Below are 20,332 nucleotides of genomic sequence, written 5' to 3'. Positions count from 1 at the left end.
GACTTTTGGATTATAATCAGACACTAGTGAATCCACATCTGGCTCTGCCACTCACCAGCTGTGTGACTGCAGCCCTAACCTCTAAGCCTCAGTTTCCTCCTCATTTTCAAAATGGATCGTGTGTTTGGCACACGTAATAATAAGCTGTTCTCATCGTCATCTTCATTGCTGAAATCTCATTTCATTATGTTGAGAAACTTTTTTTAATGCAATTTTCTTTGTTAAAGACACTTTCTTAACAACTAAGCAAGGTTCTATGCAAAAACAGTGGGAGAGAGTGATCCTACAGCACAACCTGGGAAGGGCTATTGGGAGAAAGTGGGAAGAAAAGATAGAAGGGGACCGTGAACAGCTGGGGACCCCAGAGTCCTGGAGGAAGACAAATCAGCATCAGCAGTCACACCTGAGACAGTTCTGTCTTGACTGCAACTTTTGGTTCTCCTCCTCAGGATCGAAAGCCATTTCCCCAAGCCCTCGTTTCCCTTGGAAGGTTCTTTGACTCATACTCTGTAGTGGGTTTATCTGCCGCACCAAGAACAAGGGCACCTGATAATAGGGCAGCAGTGCTTGAAGAGCAGAAGGCAAAAGATCTGGGTCAGCTCTGCCAGGCGCCAGGACGTGGGCTTATAAAATTAGAATGGAGTAAAGATGCAGTTTCACAGTCCTGTGTTTTGTCATGGAGGGGCCTGGGCTCAGGTTCTGTCTGAACAGCAGAAACCAGAGGAGAGCAAGTGAATCTCAAAGAAAAAAAATCTCTTAAAAACATAAACTGTTAGGCCTACTATCTGTATGATATCAGACCCCAAAGTGAGACCCTGTCAAGGGTTGTATGTGTTGTCAGATGTGTTGTGATGGCCCTAAAGATTGTGAACAAACATGAATCATGCTAATAGCAGCTCGCGTTTATTGAACGAACACACACTTTGTTCCAGGCACTGTGTCAAATGCTTTAATGGATTCTCTCTCTTACTGTTCACAATGACCTCATGCGGGAGTTGAGTTATTCTTGATTTTATACGTGAGGAAACGAGGGGCCTTGGAGAAGCTAAGTAATTTAATTTGCACAAAGTCACACCAGCTGACAGGCAGAGGCACCAAAAGTGAATATGGGCAGTTGGACCCAGAACAGGCTCTGCTGCCCCCTCCTCTGACCAGGGGTCATGTGCCCGTGTCTACTGTCCCGTGGTGGCCATCCTGCCTGGATGTTCCCAGCTGAGACATGAGCCTGAGCTCGTGCTGAGGGAGGATTCCTCTGAGGTCTTCTCTTAAGACTATTGAGTGGTACCTTCCACTGCAGTCTGGGCTCTGCAGAAAGATGGAGATAAAGGCGCATCTTCAAAACCCCAGATTTTGCACCTACAGCTACGTTTGAGATACAGACATTGTATGCACTGCACAGCCTGGAGGCTACTCCAGCATCTCCCAAAACTGCTTCCCATAGAGATGTGTTGGACCACTGGCCTTCTTTCTAATTCTCCCTTCCACAAAACCTGTCAACCTCTAAAGGAGAACTTTAGAGCTTGGAAAATGTTGTTTTAGACATAAGATGGTTGTTTGGTTGGTTGGTTTTTAGATCTAGCCTGAACATGATGCTGCAAGTCTTGAATTGTAGAACCTGAGCTGACCTCAGTCAAAATTCTATTTTGTGCCAAAGTTTCCACCCCCGACACACAACTTTTTATTAAAGTATAACATACAGAAAAATACACAAAGTGTACAGCGCCACGAATTATCACACCTACTCAGCACCCCTGAAGGCCACCCTGTATTAGTTTCCTAGAGCTGCCCTAACAATACTATAAACTGAGTGACTTATAACAACAGAAGTTTATTGTCTCACAGTTCTAGAGTCTAGAAGTTTGGAATCCAGCCCGTCAGAGGGGTCATGCTCCCTCTGAAAGCCGCAGGGGGTCCTTCCTTGCCTCTTCTTAGCTTCTGGGGGTCTGCCAGTGTCTTCGGTGTTCCTCGCCTTGCAGCTGCATCCCCGTCTCCCCACCTCCATGGCGTCTTCCCTTTGCGTCTGTGTCTTCACATGGTCTTCTTCTAATGACACCAGTTACATTGGAATTAGGGGCTCACCCCACTCCAGTATGACCTCATCTTCACTATAGTAATGACATCTGTATTGACCTTATTTCCAAATAAGGTCACATTCTGAGGTACTAGGGGTTGGGACCTCAACGTATCTTTTTTAGGGAGGAAACAGTTCAACCCAAATGACCCCTACCATGTTCCACCCTAGTCAATATACCTTTCTCCTTCACAAAGGTAACAGAGTGTTGTAACATCCCTTCAGATCAGTGGAGACATTCAATAACATCCCTTATACCCTGCCTGGATACATACATGAAACTTTGCATTTTTTTTTTTTTTTTTTGGACCCTGCCACACGGCATGCGGGATCTTAGTTCCCTGACCAGGGATTAAACCCTTGCCCCCTGGAGTGGAAGCGCAGAGTATTAACCACTGGACCGCCAGGGAAGTCCCCTAAACTTTGGCTTTTTGAGCCCTGCTTCTAATCTTTTTAATTACTGTACCTGAGTCAATGTAATACTAACATGCAGTCTCTGCACTTTTACACCAGGAAGTTTCTTCTGAAAACTTCAGTCATCCTATTTGCATTTTAGTGCTGTTGCCTCTTCTGTGTTACCTTATACTAATTTTTTTAAAATAGTTGTTTACAGAAAGACTTCAAGAACCTTTTTTAAAAAAATAAGTATTGCTGAAAATACTTGTATTTTTATATTACGATCCTAGCTTCATAATATTGGAGACCTCCGGGAGCTTTTTTTTTTTCTTGTCTGTCAGAATAGTATATTCTTAAAGTATCCCTCCCATAAAATGAACTGATATATCATTGTATCTTCCTGAAGTTTTATCTTATCTACCTAAGTAACTGGCAAGAGGATTTATACAGATTACCACAAGCATAAACTATAAAAGAGCACAAATTCAAAAATAAGTATACATTTTTTTAAAAGCATTCTGAAAAAAGAAATTTATAAACAAGTTTTTTTTCCCTAAATCACATCATTAAAAGTTCATGGTTGTATATTTTTTCTAAATGACTCCAAAGATAATTAATCCAGCTGGTTTGAATAAAGACAAGAAACAAATGAGCAACAACCTTACAAACTAGAAGCACTAACCTTTGCAGCTGGAGAGTTTTGGCCAGTGAGTAAGGTGAGGCACAGAAGGCTTCTGTGACTCGCCCAAGGTCACATAGTCTGGGGTAGCCAGGACCAACCAGCTACTGAACAAAACTCAAAGCAAGCAGAAGACTTCTATTTTTAGGTGGTGATACTTTTAATTCTAATCTTTGAAAGAAATGCTGTTGGTCCTGAGGTCAAATTGACTCTAAAAATGATCTATTTTGATCTGATATGAGAAGACAAGAATTCTGATTTCAAACACAGAAGAGATATGGGGGGGGTCAGAATTCTTTGGGGCACCATGTAATTTCTACCTGATTTCAAGTAGTGTCCAGAAGTTCACTGGAAGACTCAGTATGTAGATAGCTATGAAAGCAAGCTTAAGGCAAAATTTTATTTACGCTGTAGACACCTCACCAGCCTCGTCAGTTCCCATAAAGCATCTTAAATATCAAAGGCAATTTGAAAAGTTTTAAAATTTATGTTTCTTAAATAGGATAGACCAGTAACTCATGTATCAAACTTGCTGCTTGGAGCCATTTGAGTCCCAGAAATGACCTGGCATTGTAAGTAATTCTTCTTTAAAAGGATTGATCAGTGTGTAATAATTTTTCTTTCTTTCTTTTTCTAGCCAAGGACCCTTGTCATCCATTAGAGCAGTAATCAAGAGATGTAAGTTTGTTTCTTCCTGCTCTGTATTTTCCTCTGCAATAATTTTGAATGATGATTTAGATTTTCAGCAAGTGATTGTATTTGATGAATCTTACAAAGAATCTGACAAGAGTAGTTTCTCCTGAGGAGTAATAAACCATTTCAGACAAGCAGCTAGGTTTTCAGCGTTCTTTTCAACTTCTGTTTATTGATAAGCGAGTTCCTCAGAACAATATTTTTCTCTAGAGAACTAAGCTGTTAAAAAAAAAACAAAAACTATATTATGTAGTCATATATGATCTAATATATAATATGATCTAATATAAATTGTATGTAACCATTTTCTATAGGTAGAGACATCTGATGGGTTTCTAATGATCTAATATAAATTGTATGTAACCATTTTCTATAGGTAGAGACATCTGATGGGTTTCAAAAATATCAAACCCTGTCCTTTGTTATTGATTTACTTCCACAGTATTTTAATTTGACTCTGTAAATAAATGCTTATGGAGATCAGCTCACACTTCCACATACATGCTAGAAGTGCCGTAACAGAATTCTCTCTAAAATGGCGCATTCATACTTTCTGACTTTACTTCTTGGTTAAAGCCTTAAAACTTGCTTTTGGTGCAGGAGTTCAACATTCTTTTTAATAAAAGGCTCTGCAAATGTCCCTTTTCCAAAAAACGCATGGATTACCTGTTTTTATTTTTTAAAAGATAAGAAAGGGATATTAAATGTTCTTCGCATTCTTTGAGCTGAGGTCACCACCCTGAGGAGAATGTATCCTATTTCTAGAAATATAAGTTATAATATTTAGTATGAATTTAGGATCTCCACAGGTGTGAAGAGCATGCATTTGAGCCATTGCAGTGAAAAAGTTGTCAGGTGGCAACACAGAAAGATATTCCACGCTTTCCCACATTTAATTTTTTGTTGGTGGTGGTGAATTATGAAGGTGTGGGAATGCCACAGTGGATATTGATGGGAATTCATATATGAAAATGAAAAATTCATGGTAACTTTATATGCCTTAGAGCCCTTGGGGAGAAAGGGGCAGATGGGGCAGGGAGGGAATTTAAAAAGGAAAGTAGGGTTTGGAATTTAGACAAGATGTTCTTGCTGAAGATATAATTTGGGGTGATTAAGGTTATAGGGAAAACCTTGGAAGTCGCTCAGTATTTAAGGAGATAGTGTTGAGAATAGAGAAGGCGGAAAAAAAAATTAAAGAAAAAAAAGAATAGAGAAGGTGACAAAAGACAGAATCTTAGGAAATATTGGTGTCAGAGATCAAGCTGTGCCTTTAAGGTTCCACAGGGCCAGAGAGGCGTGAGGTCCTCTCACCGAGTCCTGTCTGCTGGCCCCTGCCTTTGTTCCCGGGCTTCTTACCTTTCCTACCTCTTGGGTTTCAGAAGGGATTTGTTGGGGATTGTAATCCGTTCCTGATTTCCCGTAGATCCTCCAGCATGGCACTTGCTTACACTGAGGCCCCGGTGCCCTGCAAGGCTTAGGAGAAGGCAGCTAAGGAGGAGTGGGCCAAAAAAAGCTGAAAAAGAATGATCCCAGTAATAGAAAAACTAGGAGACAGCTATATGTTAGAGGTCAAGGCGGGAGAGGTTTTCAAAGAGAATGAGTGAACCACAAATAGCTCTTAATGCTGCAGCAGGTGAGGTGACAGGAGCTGAGAATAGGCCGTTGAGTGTGGTGCTCAGCAGTGACCTTGGAGCGGGCAGGTTCAGGAGAACGTTGAAGCTGGAAGCCACACTTCATTTCAACAATGAATGGAGCTCGTGAGGTTGGGGCGGCTGAGTGACTACTCTTTCATGAACCATGGTGGTAAACAGGAGGAGAAGGATGGAGGGTCAAGCAGAGAGGAAATCTGGGCACATTTATACACTGTGTAGGAGGAGGAAGCCTGGAGACTTGGGGAGGGAGGAACTAGGGGTGAGACCAGATTGGAGCAGGAGAAGAGAGGAAATAGTGAAGCTGGGCCCTAGGAGAGAGGGAGGGAGGAGGAGATGAAACAGAGGGAAAACGCCTGCTTTGAGGTGTCTTTAAAAATAATAATAACCCAGTGATCTTTTAATTCTTATATGTCACTCACTTTGTATACACTGAAGAAATATGTGTTGGTTGTATTTATTCCTGACGTTTAGGCAAGAAGGCCAAACAGATCCTCAGGTGCTGCCACGTAAATACAGAATGAAGAATAATTGTGTCATTCCCTCTATGTTTTCCCTTTTTGCCCATTCTATAAGAAAAAGTGGTAAGCAAATTTTGCCTTAGCCAGCTCATTAAAATGTTTGCTTTCCTATCCCAGACTCAGTCATCTATCCTTGGCAAGGAGAAAGACTTTATCACATTGTTAAAGTAATATTCCTTAACTGGTTGTATTTTAAATTCTTTCATAATGATTCTGGATCCAATCAAGACTTGAGATCCTTCTTTTTGTGTTCCTTCTTGGGAGCCCTAAATATTTTGGGCAAAGATCTTGAAAGTGTTCTAAGTGGATGTTTCTGGAAGTTCGTGCTTTTCCTTTCATTGACTTTTTAAGAGAAAATTATTCTTTGAAATTCACAGACTTAACTAGTATTTATTGCTTTCTGTGCATCAGGAACTATTCACTTACACTGTAAAATAACACTCTGCGTGGTAGGCATTAACCCCATTTTACAGATGGTAGGGATACTGAGTCTCGGAGATTAAATGGCCTCACAAGGTAAATCTGAGATGTGAACCTAGACTTCCTGACTCCAGGGCCATTTTGAGCTTTCCACTCCTCGGGTGTTCCTGTTATCATGTCAAACACCTCTAGTTTATACCCTGTCCCAAGCAAATGTACTTAGTGAGTTATTTTTATTATTGTGATTTTCATTGGTAAGGTAGCACTGGAGCAAGGATGCTTGTAATATAATAATCCTTCTTTGTGTTTTTTTCTTCTGACAATCATTTAATTGATAATTTTGAATTATTTAGAATTAGGATTAGCATCCAGCTCTCCTGGCTCCACAAAGAGTTTAGTTCAAGAAGCAAACTGCTCCCAGCCCTTCCCATAATGAGCTGTGTGAGGTAGGATAATTCATTGACCCTCTCTGATCTCAGTCTCCTCATCTGTAAGGTTGGAGTAGGATGATCATTAAGGGTGCCTCCAACCCTGGTGGCACAGTGGTTGGAAATCCACCTGCCAATTCAGGGGACACAGGTTTGAGCCCTGATCCAGGAAGATCCCACATGCTGTGGAGCGACTAAGCCCGTGCACCACAACTACTGAGCCTGCGCTCTAGAGACCGCGAGCTGCAACTACTGAGCCCTCCTGCCACAACTACTGAGCCCGCGTGCCACAACTACTGAAGCCCAAACCCCTAGAGCCCATGCTCTGCAACAAGAGAAGCCACCGCAATGAGAAGCCCGCGCACCGCAACAAAGAGTAGACCCTGCTCACCGCAACTAGAGAAAGCCTGCGCACAGCAATGAAGACCCAACACAGCCAAAAATAAATAAATAAATAAAATTTTTTAAAAGCAGAAATTTACTAAAAAAAAAAAAAAGGGGGGGTCCCTCCAGGCTTATGATCCTGTGGAAACTTAGGAGAATTCTTTATTAGTGCTAATAATGCAAATCCAAATCTCAGTCTTTTATAAACAGCTGAATATGAATTTGCCCTGTACTTAGAATTTAGCCATATGAACTAGAAAAGTTTGAAAATAATTCTGTAAAATGATATAACTTTGACTGAAAAGCCTGCCTTTATTCTGCGGCCTTAATCCAAAATGCATGGAAGACTGGCCTTGTGTGGCAGGGTTTAAAAGGAACATGTTCTGTGTGGGCCCTGGGGGCAAATTTGAGTCTCCTGGTAACAACCACATCAAATCTGTTTAATCTGGGAAAGTGAGAATGAGATTAAGCAGATGGTTGAGAGAGTAGCAGGAAGAATGTGAGGCACTACATGAAAATCTGCCATGAAAATCTAAAGTGTTTCTAGCTACTACACTTGTTCAAAACTGACAAAAAGTGCTAGTCATTCTGTAAGAATCAAGAGAAAAAAGAGATTTCAAAGATGAGTGAATATGAGGAAAAAAAAAAAAATCAGAGCAGGAGAGGGGAGAGCAAGTGTTTCTCCAAAAGTGTGGAGGAGGTCTGTAAGCATGATCGGGAGCCCTTCTCTCCCCTCATCCTGCTGCATGCAGTGCAGGAATACCACTGTGCCAGCCGGGGGTTGGGGTGCTGTTACTAATGACCGCTGGGGTGAAGGGGCAGAATCAAGTGGAAGGCCACTGATTTGAAAGATGTAAACTGACTACTGAATTACCTTTTGAGTACTATTCATACTTTAAAATTGATCCCTGTTGAAGTAGCAAATCGATTTTGCAGAATGATTTTTAGATTTTTTTTTTTTTGCACTGTTACTAAAAACTGTAGGAAGTTTTTTTTTTTTTTTTTTTACCGTGGTTATATGTGTGGATATCCTGGTCTGTACAGATATATCTTTGCCTGCAACATATTTCTTTACTCTCTGAAACTATGGCTCATCAACTTTTCCATCGAAGCACAGAGGTGGGTAGAAACAGTGGCATGACAAGACAGTTTTGCTGCTTATTCTTTTTAGAGCTTAGGCAACTGCATTCACTCTTTTTTCTCCCTTTCCTCTTCTGTAACCCCATCTTTTTTTCCCTTAGCACTCATGAATAGTGCACAGCAAAAATGCCCCGTGGACGAGGTATGTTTGTGACGATAAATAACATGGTGTCTTTTAAAAGTGCTGTGTCTGCTGATTCTGGCTTTAGTGATGGTGGTGATGGGATTTTAGCACACTCGGTGAGCCTCTGACTTAATGAAACCGTTCTTACAAATCAGACCTGCCACTCAGAGCTTTAGCCTCTCAGTCCTCCTTTATTCCAGTAGAGAAAATGCACCTTAAGTTGGTTAACTCTTGATAGAAATGTACTAGTCCATCATACCAGTTGATGGTATGAGTACAGAACATCCTCCAACTCTAGATCCAAGGGTTATGGTTTCAGATGTCAGGTTTGCTTTGCTAACCCCACGTAGGTTTTGCTGTCACAGCTCCAACCCCAGCCTAAATTTCATCCCCACCTCCCGTCTTCACCCCTGCCTTCCAGCTTTGGCATCCTCCTTGTTCAGAGAGAACCAGAACTTAATAGGAGGAAGAAAGAAAAGATTCATACCTTCAACCTTTTCAAGTCAGAAGAATTGAAAAAGTAGAGTATTGGAGACATAGGAAAGTAGAAGTAGTTTATGTCTGAAACAAATTCCCCTTTGTCCACAAATTTTTACAGTATAGTATTTGAAGATTTTTTTTGAAAGGTATCTTTTAAATGTGCTCCTTAAAATAGAAATACTATTCTCTATTACACATGTGTGTAATATGTGATCCCATATGTGACACATTTTCCAGGTCATCTGGTTAAGACATAATTTAATTTTAAAATAAAATTTGGAAAAAACCATCTAGCTTTTTGAGTTTGAGGTTTAAGGGAAAAGTTAGTGCTGCAAATACAATAATACTATCTACTATAAACATTTTTATAAAAGTGCTTTGAACACTTTTTGCATGTATTATTATTATCTCAATGTAAGTAATAAAACAACTTAAGGCTTGTAAAACTCCAGAAAAATTAGAAAATAGATGGAAATTTGACCACTTCCACTCTCTTTACAATAGAGTTATAAACAAACATTACAAAAGTGTAGTAATATGGATTAGAATAGATATTTAAAATTTTTTCTGCCCATTGTTATTTCATGTCATCATAATGCTCTTACCATGCAATTTCTATTTAGTAGCTGTCGTCTTTTCTCTGTTCATTCTACAAATTATTTTTCAGAACCACGGAATGTGCTTTGAGGAGTTTTTGAAATCTATATTTTCTTATGCAATTCAGATATATAACTATAATTAACTTTATGCCATATGAAAAGATTGTTTTGATTTGCTTTTCTACTATGGATGTTAAAATTCATGCATTCTCTCTGATGTCAAATATAAGCTAACTTTTTCCAATAATATATCCTATAAAAATTTAAACCTTTATTGAATATACGAATTTTGTACTTTATCACTGTATTCTTTCTTTTATAGCTTCTCGGACTTCTATTCAGAGTGAGCTTCATCGAGATAGGAGGTATGGTTATATTTATAATAGAGAACATAGATTCTGCTAATTATGAAGTAATAGTATGTCATCAGTTAGCAAGTTAAATATTTCTCTCTCATAAGGAGTGTATTACAGCCTCATCAGTACGTTTTCTGAATTAATCTGTAAGTTTGAATGATGATTGCGCTTGAGAGAAGAAGCAGTACAAGCCTGAAAATCTTCTTTTGACAGTAATTATTTACTGAAGCCAATCTAAAAATGTTTATTAAGCAACTGCTCTATGGGAAGCATTGTAGTAACTACTTCAAAGAAATGCTTTGTACCTCATAGCTACTTAGTAAATGTCACATGGATGAATGAACTGATGACAGCATAGAAAATTGAATAAAGGAAGGATAAAGAAAGGAAAAGAGTCAGGCAGACTAGGTGGATAGCTGAATGAATAAAAATGGCTAGATGGCTGGTGGGAGGGAGGGATGGAGGGGAGCAGGGAGGAGTGGGTCACTGGATAGATAGAAGGAAGGGCCAATAGACAGACAGATGATAGGATGGATGGAAGTGTGGACAGGTGGATAAATAGAAAGATAGATTTATGGTCCCTGCTGTCAGATTTCTTAAAGTATTGTGTTGACTAATGAAGAGCAAGGAGTTTATAGTCAGACATAGCCAAGTTCAAATCCTGACTTCGTTTCTCACCATGTGACCTTGGGAAGCTCCTTAACCTTTCTTAGCTTCTATATCCCCACCTTTAAAATGGCGCTAATCATACTTACCTCATAGGGTTGTCATAAGGGTTAATGCGTGTATAGTGGTTAACATTTATTAACTAGTAATTCATTATCTAGTTAGATAAAAGCTATATAACAATTGGAATGACTCATTTGGATTCCACACAGGGAAGTGAAAGTAAGTTCACTGTGGCACACTTAGCATAATGTCGAAGAGGGGATTGGCTAAATGCAATTTGTGAACCGCTTTTTCTAACTCTGAGTATAATACATGCTCATTACAGAAAATATTGGAAAACTAATAAAAATATAAAGAATAAAGCACAGCGTATTCACGCTCCTACATAAAGACAGCAACAATTAATAGCTTTGAATAGTACATTCCAGATTATGAAGATAGGTAACAAGATTCTGTACATACATCTCAGAATCTCATTTTTCTCTATAATTAGATCTTATATTTCCCTTTGTCAATCCAGCCTCTTTTAATATATGACTGTTTGTGTTTAAATAATATTTGTCTGTGAGGTGATCATATTCTTTGTTTAATCATTTTTCTCATGTTGAATATATGTGTTCTTATTTCAGTTATTTGTGCTAATAAATAATCCTTGTTATTTAAATTTTTAAAAGCTATAAGTAGAGGTTCTTAGGTAATGCAATTCATTTAATCAATGGGCAGTTTCTCCTGATTCACAGGCTAGCATGAGAGTGTGTGTACGTATACAGTTTTTATAATGGCGGTGCTTTTTATTTTTATTTTCCATAGAGTTCTAGAGAAAGGCAGAGGAGGTATCATCATACCTATTTGTTAGATGAGAAAAGTGAGGCTCAGAGAGGTTGACTGATTTGCTCAGAGTCACGCAGTTGGTATTTGTTCGGAAATCAGGTTGAAGGTAAAGTGTAAACATGAGACCGTAGAATCAGGTTAAGAAAATGATGAAAGAAGCCACACCTAAATCACTGGGGCTCCAAGTATTGAAGATTAAGCATCAGATTCCTATACAAACTGACCAGGAACCCAGACACACACATCAGGGTCTAGAAGTGAACAAGTAAACTCTAAACACTTAAAGATCATTCTGAATGGGGGAAAAGATCATTCTGAATGGGGGAGAGGTAGAGTGAGGAGGAGGGCGCTGTTCTTCTAATACATAGTATCATTTCAGAGTATGTACTTTATAACGGAAAACTAAAACATTTCCATTCAACCAGTGCATTTTTCTGTCTTATGATACCCTATGTTTGTGCCATAGGCTAGATAGCAGAGCCCTGGGTTGAAGAGGTTGTATGGGTCTTGGTCCTCATTCTTACCAGCCAGGGCAGAGCGAAGTGTACTCAGGGTACATCTCTAACTCTCTGAGGCCAGTGTCATGGAGGATGGCTGTCACGTGCTCCCTCGAAGCCTGCCTCGGTGTACTGTTAGAAAAAGTGCAGGTCAGACAGGTCATTTCTGTGACTATGGCAGTTCTTATGTCACTTTCTTGGGTGGTAGTTATTTTCATGAATCTTTGAACATTTACGAATAGACGATAGCTTGTTACCAAGCTGTAAAATCTCACTGAGGCTTCTGTCTGCTAGGCGCCCAGAGATCACCATTGTGGCAGCTGAGCCACTGAGGCCGACCTCGTGGTTTCCAGGAGCCCCACCCCCAGGACTGGCATTTCCCCCATCTTCCGCAGCAGGCCCTTGGAGGCCCAGTGAGCTGGTTCCTGCCGAGGTGAGTAAACATCGCATTATCTCTCTGCATTTTATTTTTAATGAAGTTCAAAGATAAGAACAGTGAGACCGTTAACACCTTGGCTGTCACCCATAGGTGTCTAAAATCTTCATCCTTCATTCTGCAGCTCCCACCATCGTATGAACAAGTCATAAAAGAAATCAACCAAGTTCAAGTTAACACTACAAATAATAATAATGCTGCTGCCACTCCAAGGCACACTATTACTTCAGCAACTCAGACTGACTTTTCAGAAGAAATAGACAACCATCTGCCTCAAAGTAATGCAAGTAATTTGTCTTCCCTAATTCTGACCTAGTTCTAGGGAAGTAATCAGTAGGCTCCAGCCTTTAAAATAATTTGCAATTTGTGCATAATTCATTGAGCTCTGCTTCCCAGTCGTTGTGATCACTGTGTGCTTGCTTTATTTGGGTTTGCTGTGATTATTATAATAGGCCATTCTTCATCCTCACAAGCCGCAGCCCCAATCTCTGGGGTTCACCCTAGTTCATATCACAAAAACATCATCTTTTTTTATTATTTTTTTAAATTTCTTTATTTTATTTTATTTTTGGCTGCGTTGGGTCTTCGTTGCTGCATGCGGGCTTTCTCTAGTTGTGGCGAGCAGGGGCTACTCTTCATTGCGGTGCGCGGGCTTCTCATTGCGGTGGCTTCTCTTGTTGCGGAGCACGGACTCTAGGTGCGCGGGCTCAGTAGTTGTGGCATGTGAGCTCAGTAGTTGTGGCTCGCGGGCTCTAGAGCACAGGTTCAGTAGTTGTGGCACATGGGCTTAGTTGCTCCACGGCATGTGGGATTTTCCTGGACCAGGGCTCGAATCCGTGTTCCCTGCATTGGCAGGCAGACTCTTAACAACTGCGCCACCAGGGAAGTCCCCAAAACATCATCCTTTTAACTCATGGTTGGCATTACTGCTGATGCCCTTTATTCCCATTGAGAAAGCTGTTATATTTAGCACTTAACTTGATAGGGTGCTAGAAGTGGTTGTCCCGTTAGGCTTTTAAAAAGCATTCTATTAAGATAACAAATGAGAGTAAGTTACTTTGGAAAAGTAAAGCAAGAATTTTGGGAATTTTGACAAGAGAGAAATGGTCATTGATAAGTCTACTGAGAATCAGGAATGTAATGGTGTTTTAAAATATTATATAGGGACTTCCCTAGTGGTCCAGTGCTTAAGACTCTGCATTTCCACTGCAATGGAAGCACGGGTTCCATCCCTAGCCGGGGAACTAAGATCGTGTATGCTGCACAGTGTGACAAAAAAATAAATAAAAATAAAATATTATATAATGAATATTTTTATGTGAATAAATATAATGTGAAGAACCCTCCTACAGGAAGCTGAATATAAACATCTCTCCATTGATTTTAGAATTACTTTTTCCTAAGGAAGGAAACCAAAATCTCTTGATAGTCTACATGTATATTTTTAAACTCTGTGTATCCTTTTTCTTTGAAATTATAACATGGCAGCTTCTGTTCGTTTTGGTCTTGTCAGCACTGCCGGCACCTCTGAAACCTCTCCTGCCTTCCCCAGCAGCCTCAGCCAGCGATCCTCCGACAGACGAGACGCCTTTAATAGTCTTTGATATTTCTGAAGAACAGAGTTGTCCAGAAAACTCCAGTGCTACAAGATGTCCAGTGCCCAAACCAAGATCAAAAAGCAACCTCAGACCAGTGGCCAGAGAGCCTCACGTTAAAGAGCAGGATCCCCAGAAAAGCAGCCCAGCGGCCACGCCAGAGGAGGCAACCCCGAGCCGGCCCCAGCCCCTGTGGGACGATACCGGCCACTCGGACAGTCAGGCAGTGATGAACATTATGAACGCAGAACGGAGCCCAAATACCGTCGTTTCCAGGATCAAAGCACTTGGGGGTCAGACAAATGCGGAAAGCGTGGGACTGCCCAAGAAGCCAGAAATTGCCCCCCGCACAGTCCCCCCGAGGCCTGCTCCTGCCTCAGGGAAACCCTCTGTGGCTCCCAAACCGGCAGCTGACAGAGCCTCTGGAGGCTGGGACTCCTGGACCACAAACAGACTCCGGGGGTCCTCTAGGGAAGGCCTCACCCCACACTCTCCACCGCAAGAAGCAGGGAGCGTCCCTGCAACCAAACCCGAATTGCCAAAGAAACCGAATCCTGGCCTCATACGAAGTGTTAATCCCGAGAGTCTGGGAGGAGGGTCCATGGCCGAGAGCCCCGCCAGTGGGAAGAAAGCCCCGACTCCGGCTCCTCGGCCTTTGCTGCCCAAGAAATCAGCTTCTGCAGGAGCGGCCTCCTACCCTGCGGCCTCAGAAACGCCCCCCTACCCTGCGGCTTTGCTGAAACCCATCACTGTGCCTCCCCGACTCTCCGTGGCGTCACAAGCCAAAGCGTTCAGGTCCCTGGGAGAAGGACCCCCGGCCAGCCCCCCAGTCCCGGTTCTGCAAAGCAAGCCTCCGGGGGACATCGACCTCATCAGCTTTGACGATGAGGTTTTACCCGCCCCATCTGGGAACCTGGCTGAAGACTCTATTGATTCAGAGATGGTTCTGGGTGAGTAAAACTCAGAAGTGGAGGGCAATCTAAATTCATCATAGGGTATCTCAAATGGCACTTACTGTTTTCGTTTCTGGCACATAAGTTATTGACGCGTGGACGTGCATGTGTGTGTGTGTGGATGTGTAGAGACAGGGAGAAACACAGCGAGATTAAGAAACAAGGAGCCGGGGCTTCCCTGGTGGTGCAGTGGTTGAGAGCCCGCCTGCCGATGCAGGGGACACGGGTTCGTGCCCCGGTCTGGGAAGATCCCACATGCCGCGGAGCGGCTGGGCCCGTGAGCCATGGCCGCTGAGCCTGTGCGTCCGGAGCCTGTGCTCCGCAACGGGAGAGGCCACAGCAGTGAGAGGCCCACATACAGAAAAAAAAAAAAAGAAACAAGGAGCCGGGTGGGAGATGGAATCAGAGAGCGAAGGGAAAATCTGGGATGGGGAGATGGTGATGGAGAAAGAGGGAGGCACACGTGTTGATTACTCTCACATGAGCCAGAAATAAGCAGACGGGGACCAGGGACTTAACTAGATGAGAGGCCGGCTCCCTCCTCGGGCAGGTGGAGGTTCAAGCATTAGGAGGAAGAGAGGGAAACTTCTCAGAGTGGGGAAGTCATGCCCCAGAAGGGCTCCTCAGATGGAGCCAGCCCCACGGGAGTGCCGGGAAAGGGGCCAGCCCTGCGGAGGACTCTGGCAAGAGCAGTAAACCCGGCCATATGTTGCAGAATGTTGTTCCGTCATCTTCACAGAACACCTTCCCTTGGGAATGGAAAGTTTTGTAAATAAACTACAACAGTTGTAAGCTTCCTGCCAAGATCGGGACAATTAGATTCCCCAAGAGGCAGAGAGTATGTTTTCTTTCCTCACACTGTTCAAGTGGAGAGTGTGATGGTAAAGCTGATCTTTGATTTGTCAAACTAAACTGCTGTACTTGTCATTGCTAAGATTCCTTTCACTGCTGTTTACTTACTTGGGCAGAATTTATGAACGTGTAAGCGTAATAGTATTTTCAAAAGGTTAGCTGTCGTCTTCTAAATGTTTAACATGCATCAAAATGATATAAGCTCTGTGATTCAGAACCAAATTCTGCTAAGTACAGGCATATTTGAAATGATAACAACCACCTATTTATTAAATATTTATCATGCACACAACATTGTAACTGGCTACAGCATGCCTCTTGTCCATAAGGAGTGGAAAGAAAAACGTGAGGATATATTGAACTTCTGCCTAGCTCCAAACCCTCTGCTAGATGCCCAGACGTACATTATTTAATTTAATACTTACCCTAACCCTTTACAAGGCATCATTGGCCTCAGTTTGCAGATGAAGAAAATGAGACTGAGAGAGATCAAAGGGTAATTACTCGGTTTTCCAAAGCAGGATTCAAAGTCCGTCTTTTCTAAGTCTAGTTAAATTTTCACTCCATCATGTGGGTGCTCAGCATTTTCACGAATCCTCAAACCAGGCAACACATTAAAAACTTTTCAAGTTTTTGTTATACCATTTTCTTATTTAAACCTTTTTGGTGTTAACAGGGTTCAGAGTAGGACAGGGAGGGGTAGATCCAGCAGCAGTTCAGGGGTGGAAACAGTACAAGCCAAAATAATAACCACCTTCTGTAGAAGCTGCTAGGTTCTGTGGGAACGGCAACTTGGTTAATAATTGCTGAGAATTTATTCTGTGTCATCAAGCAGATAATTACAGTCATCTTCAAAAAGGAAGGTCAGCAGTATGCATCAGCATGAATACAGTCGTGCTTCCTACTCAGCCTTTTCTGTTTCTTGATTTCTACCACTTCCTTGCACAATGTTTAATTACTGAGGCAGTCTTTCAGCAAAAGGTCTAATTTGCTTGCCCCACCTGACTTTAACCATTGCTCTTACCTGTGGAGTTATCCTGAACTGAACACTCTGTCTTCTTTTTTTTAAAATTTTATAAATTTATTTATTTATTTTATTTATTTTTGTCTGCGTTGGGTCTCTGTTGCTGCGCACTGGCTTTCTCTAGTTGCTGCGAGCGGGGGCTATTCTTCGTTGCGGTGCGTGGGCTTCTCATCGCACTGGCTTCTCTTGTTGCAGAGCACGGGCTCTAGGTGCGCGGGCTTCAGTAGTTGTGGCTCGCGGGCTGTAGAGTACAGGCTCGGTAGTTGTGGCACACGGGCTTAGCTGCTCCATGGCATGTGAGAGCCGGACCAGGGCTCTAACCCGTGTCCCCTGCATTGGCAGGCAGATTCTTAACCACTGCGCCACCAGGGAAGTCCACTCTGTCTTCTTTTTAAACCTGCTTCTCTTCCTGTATTCTGCTCCGGTCCTAGTGACACCATCACACACCAGCCCCCACAAAGGATCCTATCCATCATCCTTGAGCCTTCCTACCTGACACACACAGTGACTAGTTGTTTGGACTTAGAGTCAGGCAGGTCGGAGTCTACCGCTTAAATGCTATGTGACCTTGGGCAATTTACTTAACTCCACAATGCCTCAGTTTCCTCATCTGTAAAACACGATAATAATACTCCTCCTGGAGGCATTGCAAGTGTTAAATAGGATTATGGAGGAAAGCCTTATCACATTGTCTGAAACATGGTATGTGCTCAATAAGTGGTAGTCATTATTCTTACTTCTTGTCCTTCACATCCAGTTAGTGGTCAGGTCCTGCTGGTTTTATTTTCTGAATAGTTCTTAAATTTTCCTCTAGTTTCCATCACTCCTGCTACTGGCCCACTTTTCTAATCTTTAGGCCCAGATTCCTGCAGTAGCCTCCTAACTTGAGCCTCTGCTTCTGCCTCAAATCCATCATCATATCATGGTTACCCAACGGATTTTTCTAGAGTGTACATTGGAACCTTGTTGCTTCCTTGCTTATTGCCCTCCAGAGGCCTTCAAGATCACCTCTGAATTCCTCAAAATGTAGAGGGAATTTTTGTTTGTTTACTGACTGGGGCTTTGTGACTTTTTTGGGGTGGGGGAGCTACACATTTTTTTAATTGAAGTATAATTGACATACAGCACTATGTATAATTGACATACAGCACTATGTTAGTTCCATGTGCACAGCCTAGTGAGTTGACATTTCAAGAGGATCACCATAAGTCTAGTTACCATCTGCCATCATACAAAGTTATTACAGTATTACTGACTATATTCCCCATGCTCTAAGGCTTTGTGACTTTTTGATGGTGTATTAATAGAATTGTCTTGTAGATAAAGGGTTATGGTCTCTTGGTGAAACCTTGCTTAATCGTCCTGGCATCAGCCAAAAACTGGGGGAGGAACACAGGAGAAAGGAGAGAAACTCACAGATATGTCTTTCCTTCTTTTCCTTTTCCCTCAAAAAATAAAGAAAATCCAATAAAGTGGTTTTCATAAAATGAAGTTGCCATATTAATCTCAGGAAATAGAGATCAGAAAATACTGAAACTATGAAAACACTGTAAGGATTAGAAAAATTATTAAAGGGAAACTCATAAAACAGGCAATTTAATATTGGATTCATTTCTTAGGTAGAATGCCTTCCAGGTTAATGTAGTGGAGCTGAGAAGCATTAGCAATTCCTCGTCACACCTTTACAAATCATACCCAGTTGTCAAAAAAGCAGAATACTTCTGCTGTCAACCCCATTACACGGAGCAGAATGATAGTTTAGCAGCCAACTTCTGCTATTAACAGAACTCAAGGGCAAGAAAGAAATGACAGAAAAGCTAGCCAGGGATGGTGAAACTAATTATGATGACAAGCATAGTATTGGAGACAGGTAATGGGCAGAAAACTACATTATCATCAATGTTTTTCTCAACCCAGTAATGAAGACCATGTGGCTATAGGTGTAAAGGGGCAGCAGGTGTGAGGGGGCTGGAAGGAGGGCAGAGTAAACACTGCAAATAAAAGTAGAGAAGGATGTCATGGACTTTCCTTAGACTTGGTTAGGAGATGCTTTTGCAGGTAGTTGGGTTTTCTCTATAGAAGCAAGAGCAAAGAGTCTGTGATAGAGGAAATTATGACACTGGGGTTCTTAACTCTTTCTGGATCACAGAACTCAGCCTATGAATCTTTTTTCTCCCTTGAAAATAACCCTTTTGCACACGTACGCACAGTTGGAGGTACAGTTTCCAGAGCTTCAAGGGCCTATTCTTGGAACCCAGATTAAGGACTTCTACAGAATGTTGGAAATTGCCTTCAGTGGACTTCTGAAATAAATTCTGGTTGCATCCATACAATGGAATATTGGGCAGTAGCTAAAAAAAGAGGCAGACCACCTATTATCCCCTACTATGGACCAACCGCCAAGATACTCTGGGTGAAAAATGCAAGGTATAGATAGTATTCATGGTATTTTAGCTATAGTGTTGGTGTTAAAACGCATATTTACATGTAAATATGCTGTGTCTTTGGAAGATGTATTAAAAATGCTAACAAAGGTTGTCTTTTATGAGGGAACTCCATCAGCAGGAGAGGATGGGGGAAGCTGGTTTTCAAATAGATGACCGTAAGCAGAATTAGGATGAAAGAAACTAGGAGGCATATCCCTTGTCTTTGCCACAGAGAAAGAGCTGCCCACCACACTGTTCCTCAGCCTGTGAGGAGTAGAAATTTTAAGAATAATAAAATGCGATTTTTCTAAACAATTATATTATTCAAGGTTACAAATAAAAGCTAATTATTATGAACTAAATATGTCTAAATTAGACAAATTCAAAAATATGTATCTGCATTATTTCCTATTAAATAGAATCACTGAGGAGTATTAGCCAAGAAAAAAGAGTTTTTGTTTTTCTCGTTACTTTATGGAAAATTTTATGGCCATTATTGTCTTGAAAAAGCAGCTAAAGGGACAAGTATTTTCATATTTTTCCTCTTCTTTCTTTTTTTTTTTTTTTTAAATTTTTATTGTTGGCTGCAGTGGGTCTTCGCTGCTGCGTGCCGGCTTTCTCTAGTTGTGGTGAGTGGGGGCTACTCTTTGTTGTGGCGCACGGGCTGGGTTGCTCCGTGGCATGTGAGATCTTCCTGGACCAGGGATCGAACCTGTGTCCCCTGCATTGGCACGTGGATTCTTAACCACTGTGCCACCAGGGAAGTCCCTCCTCTTATTTCTAAGTGATTTTTGTTTCAGTTTGTTTGGCAGGGGTGTTATTTCAGCTTAATTTTGTAACTTTTTTCATGTGATTGAATTTATTTTATTGGATTTTTTTTCAGTCACAAAGTAACATATATTCGCGGTAACAAGTCTAACAATGTAAACATTTAGTAAAAGGCAAAAATGAATCTCCCTCCAGTCCATTCAAATCCCCAGGATAACCAGTGTGAACCATGTTGTATGTAGCTTTCTGTGCCTTTGGACATTCCAAGCCGAAGCTTACAAACACGTACACATACATGTACTTCTTCCTGTTTTTTACAAAAGTTTTACCTAATTGTACCC

The 20,332-nt window shown here is 41.5% G+C and overlaps 1 protein-coding gene across 7 annotated transcripts in view; it reads left to right on the top strand.

Moving 5' to 3' along the window:
• The window catches only part of SH3D19 (SH3 domain containing 19), a 177,629-nt gene that overhangs the window by 108,491 nt on the left and 48,806 nt on the right, over positions 1 to 20,332 (top strand). For 3 of the 7 annotated variants that reach the window (XM_029234663.1, XM_029234662.1, XM_029234659.1), the window contains exons 3-7: positions 3,784 to 3,824; positions 9,907 to 9,949; positions 12,232 to 12,370; positions 12,498 to 12,660; positions 13,887 to 14,918. In XM_029234663.1, coding sequence (XP_029090496.1) covers positions 3,784 to 3,824; positions 9,907 to 9,949; positions 12,232 to 12,370; positions 12,498 to 12,660; positions 13,887 to 14,918 — 1,418 coding nt within the window. Of the gene's footprint in view, positions 1 to 3,783; positions 3,825 to 8,211; positions 8,524 to 9,906; positions 9,950 to 12,231; positions 12,371 to 12,497; positions 12,661 to 13,886; positions 14,919 to 20,332 lie in introns of those variants that run through there. The other 4 variants (XM_029234664.1, XM_029234661.1, XM_029234660.1 and 1 more) reach the window with 4 other exon arrangements.

Source organism: Monodon monoceros, unplaced genomic scaffold, assembly GCF_005190385.1.
Source record: "Monodon monoceros isolate NGI ecotype Baffin Bay Population unplaced genomic scaffold, NGI_Narwhal_1 Super_Scaffold_20, whole genome shotgun sequence".
NCBI classification, from domain to species: domain Eukaryota; kingdom Metazoa; phylum Chordata; class Mammalia; order Artiodactyla; family Monodontidae; genus Monodon; species Monodon monoceros.
This window is presented reverse-complemented; position numbering and strand designations above follow the sequence as displayed.